The sequence below is a fragment of the Mangifera indica genome, chromosome 1 (assembly GCF_011075055.1).
Source record: "Mangifera indica cultivar Alphonso chromosome 1, CATAS_Mindica_2.1, whole genome shotgun sequence".
In the NCBI taxonomy this organism is placed as follows: domain Eukaryota; kingdom Viridiplantae; phylum Streptophyta; class Magnoliopsida; order Sapindales; family Anacardiaceae; genus Mangifera; species Mangifera indica.
In genome coordinates, this window is record NC_058137.1 from 1,062,121 (window position 1) to 1,074,509 (window position 12,389).

General features: G+C 32.6%; 2 protein-coding genes across 3 annotated transcripts; both read right to left on the minus strand.

Moving 5' to 3' along the window:
- Positions 1-94: 94 nt before the first annotated feature.
- Positions 95-1,897, minus strand: LOC123209879 (V-type proton ATPase subunit E2-like). The gene is made up of 6 exons (XM_044627992.1): positions 1,763-1,897; positions 1,582-1,682; positions 1,344-1,500; positions 642-838; positions 432-531; positions 95-270 (listed from the first exon to the last, which is right to left on the minus strand). The coding sequence occupies exons 1-6, from the start codon at positions 1,862-1,864 to the stop codon at positions 235-237; spliced, it is 693 nt and encodes a 230-aa protein (XP_044483927.1). The 5' UTR covers positions 1,865-1,897; the 3' UTR covers positions 95-234.
- A 137-nt stretch (positions 1,898-2,034) lies between these two features.
- LOC123193533 (acid phosphatase 1) lies at positions 2,035-4,892 on the minus strand. 2 transcript variants are annotated; one of them, XM_044606574.1, is made up of 4 exons: positions 4,808-4,892; positions 2,830-3,206; positions 2,437-2,649; positions 2,035-2,332 (listed from the first exon to the last, which is right to left on the minus strand). In XM_044606574.1, exons 2-4 carry the CDS (start codon positions 3,201-3,203, stop codon positions 2,155-2,157), a joined length of 765 nt encoding a protein of 254 aa, XP_044462509.1. In that variant the 5' UTR covers positions 3,204-3,206; positions 4,808-4,892; the 3' UTR covers positions 2,035-2,154. The 2 variants fall into 2 exon arrangements, with proteins under 2 accessions (XP_044462509.1, XP_044462502.1); XM_044606567.1 differs by lacking the exon at positions 4,808-4,892 and having other exon boundaries at positions 2,830-3,615.
- Between the last annotated feature and the right edge of the window lie 7,497 nt (positions 4,893-12,389).

The window sequence follows — 12,389 nt, forward strand, 5'->3', positions numbered from 1 at the left end:
TGCCGATTGATATTAGTATGTACAAATAATTACTATTCAATATTTTAGATCCAGTTAGTCTTTTTCTACCCATCTGTGAAATTGGAAAAGAGTAGAAAGAAACCAAAGTCTGCTTTATTTCATAGACTATTGGAAATCAAATCACAGGATTAAGCCCCTACAGAGCTACAAAAACTGATAAAAAGAGACGCATTGCTTCTTGAAGAAGGAATCTTTGGATCTAAAGACCAGCAGTCATGCACCCACTTTTCCCAGAAGGCGCTTCCTGATCTGCAATAACATAAGAGTCGAAGAAGAAGATTAACCTTAACTGATTGTTGATCAGTTCCATAAAAACATACCAAGCAGCATACCAAGAAAACAGAATTTATGCAGAAGTTTAAACATAAAGGAATGCTTGGGACAATGCTGCTGCTGATCAAAATACATACCTCAGGCAGTTTTTTTTGAAAAGCAATTTCCAATCTGTGATCTAAAGTATTCTCACACACTATCTTCCCATCTTGCGAAGCCACAACTACCCCACCAGAACTTTCAAAGCATCAAGCAATAAATGTGTTTACTAACAGTAAATAATGTGATCAAAATTTGCATAATTTAAGAGAATTAAGGACTTGAAGACAGATGAGGGAAATGAATACCAAGAAGGAGCATGTGAATCTTCACTGCTTGGTGGTGGTGGGAGGTGCACTTTAGTGTCAATAGTGATAGTGGGAACTGCTACTTTGGCCTTATCAGTGTATTCTTTTTTCACTTCTTCCATAAGTGCCTCAACCACTTTTAAGTCTATCTCTCTGCACCTCAGCATTATCGCCGGCTCCCTTAGACTGATCATACTCTAAAGGATAAAAAAAAACAATATCAAGATTATCAAAATGTAACAATTTAACCCATTGATTTAATCTCACATGTATAAAACATAAAAGAGATGTTAGATATATATTAGAGATAATAATAAAAGACTGATTATATAACTTGTGTCATTTTAAATTGTCATGATAGGTTTTGGATTATAAAACCGAAAACAAAACCATGACGAATTATATATTTAAGGTGAATTATGTTTTAACAGTTGATCGGACTATCTTTTGACATCTTGAACAATAGTAGGACAAACAATAAGTTTTCGATAGGGTCATGATAAACGGTGCTCATTGAGTCTCTTAAAAATGTTAACTACTTGAGGTATATTTTGAATTACAAACCACAAAAACAAAATTGTAATGAATTATATATTTAAAATGGTCAAAACTCAACATTGAGTTGAGCTATTGTAAAATAATGTTACAAAAAATGTCACACTATTTGTAAATTTAGAAGATGAAATGTAGCAGAGTGGTTGCCTGAATAATCAAGCTTTTTAGAAGCTTTCGGTAAGCCTTCTTGTCATTGAAAAGACGGGCAAGCTCCTTAGAAGCAGATTCTTTCATGGCTTTCACCAAATCATCCTGCACCTGGAGAACTTTTATTCGAGCGGCATTCAATTGAGTTGAATATTCACTGCATACATTACCAAACAATCACAAATACAATCTGGAAAAATCACATTCAATGCTTTGCTTGAGCGGTGAGCTTCCTTACATTTTCCTTCGCACATCGACTTGCTTTGTCTTTCGTTCATAATCCTGTTTGATCTTTTTCTTCTCAGCTTCTACCAGTTGCAATTTCTCTATGTTAAATTCCTGACAAATCAATTGCAGCCTAAGCAACTCGAAAATAAGAAAAATCTGAAAACAAATTTATTTGCCAGAATATTAATGACCTCCTCAGCGGAGACAGAGATCTCATTAGCCTTCTCCTCCGCTTCCTGGCGGATGAACCGCACCATCTGCTGAATCTGCCTGGAAACATCAGCGTCATTCATTTTTATTTTTCTTTTCCAGGTTGATCAATGCTGTTCTACAATCTTGAAAAATCAATTTGGATGGAACAAACAGGGCTTCCCTTTCTTTATCTGTTAGTTTGATCCGAAATTTCGGCTCAACTTACTGCTGGACGTTTACTAAATCCAATTCAAGGAGAGAGGTGGCGAAATTTCAGAACTGGGATAATTCATTAAGGTCCATATAATTTTAAAATTAAATAAAGGTCCCTGAAAAACATGAACTTTTATTGAAATTGTTTACACTACAGTTACATGGAATTTTGGTAAATTTAAGGAACAAAATACATGGGATTTGGAATCTTAAAAGTGCGGTTTCCAACACATTCTCCTTGCAAATCACTCCACTGATCGCCCACATTCCCCCAGATTCTGTAGTCTTCTTCCATTAACTGTTTCCGAATTTCAGACTTGTAAGCCACTGCACTCTTGCCTCTGTCGCTTTCACTCCTGTGCCCACAAAAACACATTTAAAGATCAAATGGGGTCGATGAGTAGGGGAAGATTAATGGAAGCTGTAGTTTTATTAGTGAATTTATTAATCAAAATCTGACCTCATAATCAGCCTATCGTAGCCAATGAATCCCTGATCACGCAAATTATCTCTAGTGACTTCCCCGAAAGTTGCTTCATCTCTGCCGGTCACCAGGATGATTTTGAATCCGCTTTCAACCAGCTTGTTAAACAGCACAAGCATGGCAGGAATCGCCGGGCAACCACCTGTTAACGCCCAAGCCTTGAATCCAGATGAGTCATATGGATCACACCTACAAATAATTAGCAACTTAACACTATAAAAACTGTCATTTGCGGGAGGGGGAAAATAATTAGTAAATAAATTTATTACTTAAAAAAAGGAAAAAATAATTGTTAAAAATTTATTTATTTATATTAAATAAAAAATTTTAGTAATGAAAAATCTTATTGTCTTCTGTGGTTAATATTACCCATATCGCTTTTCTCTGTAGTATAAAATATTGGAGATGCAAGTGTCATCGACATCGAGAATCCAGGCATCCAAGCCATCGTCAGAGACGGTGATTTCAGTGGCGTATAACAAGATTTGCTCTGCAATGAGCTCCACATCTCTGTCATATTGGCCACCGGTCATGTAAGTTTCAATGTAGCGCAGGCACTGAGTTGGGACAGTGCGCCAAGCCCGTACATTGTTGGCCTCCACAGCAAGCCTCCAACTCAAGCAATAGCTGAAGCTTTCCTGGGAATCGCTCGAACTTCTCGAGTGCGGAGGCTTCATGCTTATGGCCTTGGAAAAAATCCCGAGTAGCAGAAACAGAAAGAGTTCCCTGATGGACCGCATCATTGCCTTGAACACCATAAGTTCTCGTCTTCTTAGAACAAGAAACCGAATCAAGTATTTGAAACTTATATTATAATAATTTGAATATTAAATAATGACTTAGACAGACATTAAGTCTACTTTATTTTGTTATGGCTTGTGGAAATTCTGTTGCACTGGGGTCATGGGAAGGTTAACACTTACGAAGATGACAATGAAGTTGGAATCAAGAGAAGACTCAGCCGATTTTTGGGCACAAAGCTTACGGCGAGGGGGAACAAGGCAGGTGGCTGTCATCTTTATATACAGAAGGTGCATGGTTGATTGAAGAAAAGAATGGAAATAGTAATCAGAAGATGAGTAGAAAGTTTCAGAGTAATTAGAAATGAGACAAGGAATAACGTATGATGAGGGTTAATTTAGCTTTTGAATATTGGTTGAAGGTAGTTTTCTGGTGGAAATTTTCCAGGAAAGTGATGAGAAAATGATCCATCCTGCCGAAATCTTTTGCAAAACTAGCAGCTACTTTGTCTGTCACGTAAATCAGACGGAGCTTTTTTTTTTTTTTTTTTTTTTTGGTATATAAACGATTGAGCTACCACTTACGCATAAAAGTAAACAAGAATTAACAAGAAAGTATATAAAAATTTTCCAATCAACTAAATGCATATAATTATAATTAGGGGTGGATAAAAATACATCTGAATCTAACTAGAATTAATTTAATTTAATTTTAATTTAACTCGTTTCATTGAAGAATAATATTATAAAAAAAGAATAATTATTAAAAAAAAAAAAGATAATCACTTTAGCGTTGTAAAAGAAGATAACGAAGAACCAACAGAAAAGAAGGAAAATTGTCGGAGGCTACTTTCAATACAATTATGTATGCCAATGAAATGAGAGGGTTCAAATTGAACCAAACAGTGGGATCCACCCCTAAATATAATTAATTCATTAAAATAATATATTTGTCAACAAAATACAATTCATACCATTAATTAATGAAACCAAGTAAACTAGAAGAGAAGTTATTCTATCACTCAAGTCAATAAAAAGATGTATAAAATTGAGATGGGCAATTAAGATACGGACTTGTTGAGGTTGGAAGGAAAAGGAAGATAATAAGGAATAATATAAATCAAGGTAGGTGTGTGTATATATATATATGTATAAAAGTTTGTCGTGAAAATTAGGATAGATTTGACTCAAGTCAAATCTAAGATGGGTTTAAACTCAAAAGAAATTTATAATATTTAGTTTGAATTTTTTTTAATTAGAGTTATCAATAAAGTGAACAATATTAAAGGAATAGAAAAAAATATCATTGAATGGATAAACAAACTGACTTCGACTTAAGTCGTCAAGTTATAGCTCCAACAAAGATTTACTCATTCAAACGAAACTAACTTAGGTTGATTGGATCCCCTAAGACATCTATTAAATTTTTCCTAAATGGCCTAAGGCCTTATATGCTGGAATGTTGAAGATGCATGTAGGGGAGCAGCTGGCCGTGCGCTAAAACAACAATGCCATGGGGTAGAAAGTTAATGTCAAGAAGAAAACAAGATCAAAGAGAAGATGATTATTCATGAATCTGGCGAGATACAGTAGGGAAAAAGCATTACCAACTATCGAAGAAGGCGGAGATCGATTGAGAGAGCTACAACATTATTGGATGAAATAATTAAGTTGGCAGACATCTACATGCATAAGTATATATAGAAACCAAAACGATATATATACTGCGCAACTGAGCACTAGCATTTAAAGAAAGAAAAATGAATCAGTGGGGGTTGCGTCAGAAAGCAAAACCAGGTTGGGAAATGGTGAAACGTGATTGGAGTGCATAATCCAGCAGTGGGTTGGAGAAATTAAATTGATGAAGAAGAAGAAGAAGATGATGATGATGAAGAAGAATTGAAAAGCAACCGCCAAGGTCTGTGAGAGCTGGGATTAGAAGAGAAACTCAGTGGAAATGGAGTCAGAGACCATCAACTTCACAAAAGTGGAGGTTCAGCCACAATTGCTTGGGTCGGTTGGAGCATTTACAACACCAACAAAATTTTATGCATTCAAGTTTTGAATATTTAATTGAATATATAAATAATATATTATTGTGAAATTTAATAATTTTGAATTACGAATAAAATTATACTCAATCACATAATGACACATTATTAAAGTATCCAATTACATATTCAAAATTGAGTACACATAATGCATTACTTGTAGTAAATATATGATGCATGTAGTCTTCTCCATTATCTTCATCAAGCAGTCAACTACAATATTTGCCACTTCAAATAACAAATTTTTAAGTGTTTATTAGCTTAACCCTAATAGCTTAATTAATAAATTAATGATTATGCAGGCACCAGCTACACCGCCCAAATAGTGCGGTATTTCCTCCACAACAACGGTGTCATTGTGCCCATATGCATTGACTAAGACATTTCGTTTTTAATTAATACAATAATAAGATTGACGTTTCCTATACTCAGTTTTGAATATCTAGTTAAATATTTAAATTATATGTTATCATATGATATTATTTTTTATCATTAATTAAAAATTACACAATGAAATGATGATAATTAATATATTATCTGAATATTTAATTAAATATTTAAAATCAGGTATATATAATTTTATTGTTATAATAAAGGGTTGTCATTTTGTAAAAAACCAATTGACCAAGCAATGCATATATGAATAAACAAATGAATGCGTAATTGCTTGAACCACCAATGGAAGTTGGTCCAAGGAGGAGGCAAAATTGAACCAATAGACAAGAAACAACAGTGAGATTTAAATATAATTAATGACGGAAGGGAAGGCATCTAAATTCATATATTTGTGTGGATCACACGTAATGTAAAGCAAATGATTGATATATTTATAAGAGAAAAGGGTTAGAAAAATGGAGGTGAAGTCAACTTATATCAAAGATGTCGATTAGTGGCGCATGATACAAATAAAGAGGGTAGCTAGGGATTATCCAATCAAAACCCTAATGCCGATGAGATAAATTTTGAAGTTGGTAGATTGTAGAGGGGTGGATTATTTGTGTGTAGTTATCTGGCCAGCGTCCATCTCAAGTGACTCAACTACTAAGATGGTTCTGTCTATCTTCCATTGTCGGCTACCTAACTTGACTCAAGATCTCATTCAAATGGAGAATGAGTTGTGTTTGACTCAACTATATGAAGCACATATTCATCAACAAGAACCAATGCCTATTATCTCTGTTAAGAATTAAAAAACCCCTAATGTAACCTAACTAAAACCTTGCTAAGCGACAATCCATTCAATTAGAAGGTGCTAATTTAATTGGTTTCAAATCATTTCGACGGTATTTGGGTTTGTTTTAATTGATAAACCATACTTTTATTGTTGTTCTCTCATAACCTTGTTTTAGTTAAAATCAATAATTATACGATGTATAAAATTTATCTTATAAATTAGAATTTTTATAATCATAATATATGACAATTTATTAGTAAAGAGAAGTAAAGTGATATTGAAATATTGTAACTCTAAGACTTTTGTCTTAAGCACACAAAAGCTACTTCAGGAAAAATTAGTATTATCCTTCATCAAACCAAACAAATAATTTTTTTTTTTTTTGGTTAAGTTGAAATGCCCAAATAAAAATCATTTTTTGTTATTCGTAGCGATGGAATCTGAGCTTTGAAATCATTATAAGTTGTAAAAGCCCTCTTCAAAATCTTTCTAACAATATTTCAGGAAAATTAATGATTTTTTTTTTCTATATAAATAGGAAACGAAGCGTCATAAGCTTATCTCTGCATAGCACACTGGTTATTTGAAAGACCTAATAGTAAGCCATGGTACATGTATAATTTAGAAGAAGAACTGTATTATATTTCGAATTATGAACCAAATGCTTCAACTCTTTTTGACCAATTTTGTCGCCATGTCAAAAGGCTTTTAATTAATAATCAGGTGTATCTGATTTTAATTCCCTTATTTACTTGGTACTTTATTTTGGCCAACTTATCAATGATAAATTATTTTATTCAATTGTATAAATTAAGCAAACCAAAACGGACAATCTTAAAAATTGTAAAAAAAAAACTCTTAAGTTGTATTAGGATTCTTTGTAGCTTAGGATTGACTTCAATCTAGGTGCTATGATTGAATTCGAGTTGGGTAATAAGCAAAACTCAAACTGAGAAAGAGTTCTGTCAAGTTGGCTTGAATCTAATGAGTTATCAAAAAGTTTGTTGATAAATTTGTTTTCTTCATTAACTTTTATTTCTTCATACTATCTCTGGTCATCTTTTTTACTTGACAAATTCAAGTTTGAGTTATATTTTTTGGATTCAAACTGAGCTAAAATTGATCTTTGTTTAAGCTCAGTTTAGCTCAAATTCATTCTTAATATAGTTGGCTTTCACATTCGCTTGAGTTTAACTTTCAGAAAAGATGAAAAGTCATCAGAAAAGATGAATTTATCAACAACTTTCTTAGATTCGAATCAACTCAATTTAAACTCAAGTTTAAGTAAGCCCAAGTCAATTTTGGCTCATTTGAATAGAACATCAAGTCAGCTCACCTCATATTTAGCCTTAAATGGATCCACTTTTAGGTCTATATACATTTATAAATGCATATATAAACACTTACACATGTAACACACATAAGTGCATATATATATATATATATATATATATATATATATATATATATAGAGAGAGAGAGAGAGAGTCTAGTTCATCTTTTAGTACATGTATACATGCAAGTGCTTGATTATGCAAGGTGTGTGGGTTATAAATTGAGATACAATGCCAATGTCTTAGAATTTTTTGTTACATACGATAATATGCTTGAATTAAAATGGTATCCTTTTTACTTATTTATGTCCTTTAATACATATTGGATATTAATCCTCCATCAATGTTGTGGCTTTTAGATTTCGAGATTTTCAGTTTATAGACAATGATGAAAAGACTTATTTTTATTTCCATACAATATACAGGACGGCGGACAAACCAACCTTTGCATGGACATGCTAATATAAGTACATCAAACAGAAATTCTACGTGCCGACGTAACCCCGGATTCAAAGACCTTAATAGATAGTACATACATGACCTTAGTGTACATGTTTATGCTTTTATTTTTAGGGTTTTAATTTCCAGGTGCTGGTGGTAGTCGGACATGGTTCTTATTAATTCCAGAATTAGGGTTTATGGCCAATACCGGGACTGTTACCAGATGATGATGGTCGAAAATCATCTTTGCCACCATCACTTGGTTTCATTGGCTGAAAGTCTTCTTTGAGCTCTGCAGAAATTGGCTGCACAATGGTGCTGTTGCTGCCATGCTTGGCTGTTCCTTCTTCCTTCTCCTTGTATTTTAACTGTCTTCCTTCAGCCAAAAGAATTGCATGGCTGCAGGCAATTAAAGCTACAAGGATAATACGTTTGTTCATGGATCGGTAATTCGCCATTTTTGGAGAAGGGACGAATTGCTTAATGAGCTCAGTGAAGAAAGGAAGAGCTATAAGGAGTGCGAGGATAGCAAGCTCTTGTCCCGTAAGGTATTTATAGGCGTAAAGCGCCAGACCCTAAACCCTAATAATCATTTCATAAATAATAAATGTTATGAAACCAAATGAAAACAAAAGCAAAGAACACAAATACAACCCCTGAATAGCAGAGAAAACTCCATATATAAAAAAATATAGATTCAAGTCTTTTCTGATGATATATCAAAATTATATTTTTGATTTATTTAGTCTAATGAGGTTTGTTCTCACTCTAATTTATTTAATTCAGTTATTTTAGAATCAATTATTAGACCTGATATTTGTTCTCACAAGTTGCTTGTTCATAATAAGTCATGACTTATCAGGCATGCTTATTTATATATAATTTGTATAATTCTTATTTGATGTGTTATTAAAAGTTTTGCCTAACATAAAATTCTTTACACATGCCTTGAAGATTCACATATTAAATCCATATTTCTTGAATTGGAATAATCTCAATTAGAATTTAGGTAACCATTACAAATTAAGTGGAACTGCTGGGTCAAAATCAATTTAGGTAACAATTACAGATTAAATAAGTGGACCTCTCATTGACCTGACATGTTGCTCTGTAGTTTATGGGACAAAGCGTGTTTGTCGAATTCATTGATGAATGGTGATCAATGTGTCACTGAGGAAGCATCACAAGGCTTAACGGCTAGTTGGGCCTGGCATGTTTGTCCATGCATTTTTCTCACATCTTTTTCCAAAATGGTCCGTCCTTGAACCTTCATACATCATACTTGGTCTTCTTTTTATCTTTTGACAGGTCATGGCCCATCATCATAACCATTATTCTTAAACACTACTGAAATCAAACATCGCAATTTCTATCTCCACCGTTTGTCAAATAATACAAATTCATGCAATGGGTCAATAAAGGCTGAATTTAATCTGAATTATTTAAATTTGAATTAAATAAATTGAGTTCAAATCTAAGGATTGAACTTATTTTATAAATATGACAAGTTTAAGCCAATTGATATATCTAAGCTAAGGTAGCTTTGTCTCAAGTTTGAGTTAAGTCAGTTTGGTTTTGTTAAATTGTCAAAAATTCATTAATAATTCGATCTTCTTCAACTTTTTCTCCATCAATTCTTTTTATCCTTTATCTCTAATTACCTTTTTCCTTCCTCTTTGATGACTTTTTAACAATTTTTTCAACGACTCGTTATTAACTCGAAATTTGATCTAACTAAATTTTTTATATTCAAATTTGAATCTTCCCTTATAAAAAACCAAGTTAAACATTTATATAAGAAAACAACTAAGTTAAAAAAAAAAAATACCCTTTTAGAATTAGCGGTTACAATGTCTCATGAAGCACACGGCACGCCTACAAATAAAAAAAGAGAGAAAGTAGTTTACTTAAAATCGCAACACTCACTCAGAATTAGTGGTTGGGAGAATGAGGGAGTGATGACATTCATATTGTTAATGGGTGAGACATCCTATCTTAACATTTTCCAAATATAGTTACTCCATAAATAACATATTAAAATTTTACAATAAGGTGGGTCCAAAATTATCATGCTATTATTCCATGTGATGCCCATACATTCACATTTAAACACCTAAGCTTAATCTCTATTTCGAAAGCATAATTATCGAGGAGTAATATTGTATATACTAACGAAGCAATATTAGTAAGTGTCAACAAATTGATATATCATCATTTTAAAGAAGAAGAATAAGAATTATTGATGAGATGGGTTTTAATGTTGGCATCAATCTCAAGCTTATTGAACAGAAGGATTTATTCAAGTCAAATGTGAATTTGAGTCCATTGATTTAGTTCGAATTTACAAGTAATTTTGAATTAGAGACAAAATTATGGTTGAAACCCGAACAAAATTAATTTGGCTTGGTTTGATGTTATGTTTGATTCTTTTTTAATTTTAAATTTAACTCAAGATTGATTTAAATTTCATTCTGATGATATTATTCATAATGGTAACACTATTTATCTTCTCGATAATAATATTTTATTTAATTAGTGCTATCATTCATCTTGTTAACGACTTTCTAAAGAAATCTCTGATCAATTTAAATGAGTTCAAACTTGTTATTATAATTTTAAATCAAACTTAAACTAATTTATGTTTAATTCAATTAAAATCTAACTGAAAGTATATTTAAATCAAACTAGTTTGAAGTTAATTATCAATTAAATTTGATCAAATTCAAAACAAACATGGCATCGCTTGAATGCTTGGGTTGGCTAGAAACTTTAGGAAATGTATGATCTCATTTAGTCTTCTCTATCATTATCATCAAGTAGTCAACTACTGTATCCGCCACCTCAAAAGACAAATTTATCAATGTTTATTAGCTTGATTAATAAATAATTATGCACCACCGCCTTAAATAGTTTGGTAGTTGCCTTACAATAGTGCCGTCATTAATAGTACCCATTTGCATTGACGAAGACTTTTTTTAATATATTATGGTAAAGGGTTGGCACCAATTGATCGAATAAAATATATGCATAAAATATCATTTTGTATATTTAGTTTTCACTTTTAGATAATATATCATATAATTAATAATAATTTTATATTTATTTTAAATCATTTGATTAATTGGTAATATATTATTTTAATATTTGATTAAATATTCAAAATTAAATGTATTTAGTTTTATTATACGAATAAACAAGAGAAGCACCAATGAAAGTTCGTCAAGGAGGATGCAAAATTGAACCCATAGACAAGGAATAACATTGAGATTGGATATAATTAATGATAGAAAAGACATATCCAAATTCATATGTGCGTTCACAGGTAATATAAAGAAAAGTGATATATATCTATAGAAAGGGCGAGGTGAAGAGGGCTAGCTAGCTAGGGTTTATAAATTTTGAAATTGATGGATTGTAAAGGGGTGGATATTCTGCGTGTTCTCGCCTATCATTGATCTCAAGTGACTCAGCTACGAAGACACTTTTGTCTGTCTACCATTGTTGACTACGTACCTAACTTGACTCAATATCTCATTAAATGGAGAATGAGTTGTGTAAAAGCACTATATAAAGCACATATTCATAAGGCCAAAGGACTATTTCCCAATCAAAGTATGCGTATTTCCCAAGTTTTCCTCTGTTAGTCCATTAGTTATATCATTTTTTCTCCTAAACCTTAAAAATTAATAATTTCACCCCAACCCAAGTTTTAAAAAACAGTATTTTCCCTTCTAGGGTTTCCAATTTTCATATTTAATTTTTCAATACTGTTTCTTCCTCTCTGACGACCTCCAAGTAATAACTCTTCCTCTTCAACATAGTCTTCTTCCGAAGGCTCTCCTAGGAGTGGTCATCAACGAAGACGAGGTCTCCATCGACGACGAAGACTCCTCGTCGACGAAGACCTCGTCTTCATCAGAGAAGAAGACAACTAGTCTTCGTCGATGACTGCTCTCAAGAGAGCTGTCGGAAGAAGATTGTGCTGGAGAGGAAGAGTCGTCGTTTGGAGGTCGTCGAAGAGGAAGAGTCGTCACCTGGAGGTCGTCAAAGAGGAAGAAACAATATCAAAAAATTGAATCTAAAAACTAGAAGCCCTAGGGGGGAAATGTTGTTTTTTAAAACTTGGGTTAGAGTGAAATTATTAGTTTTTAGGGTTTAAGGGGAAAAATAAATCAAATTTAAGTTTATT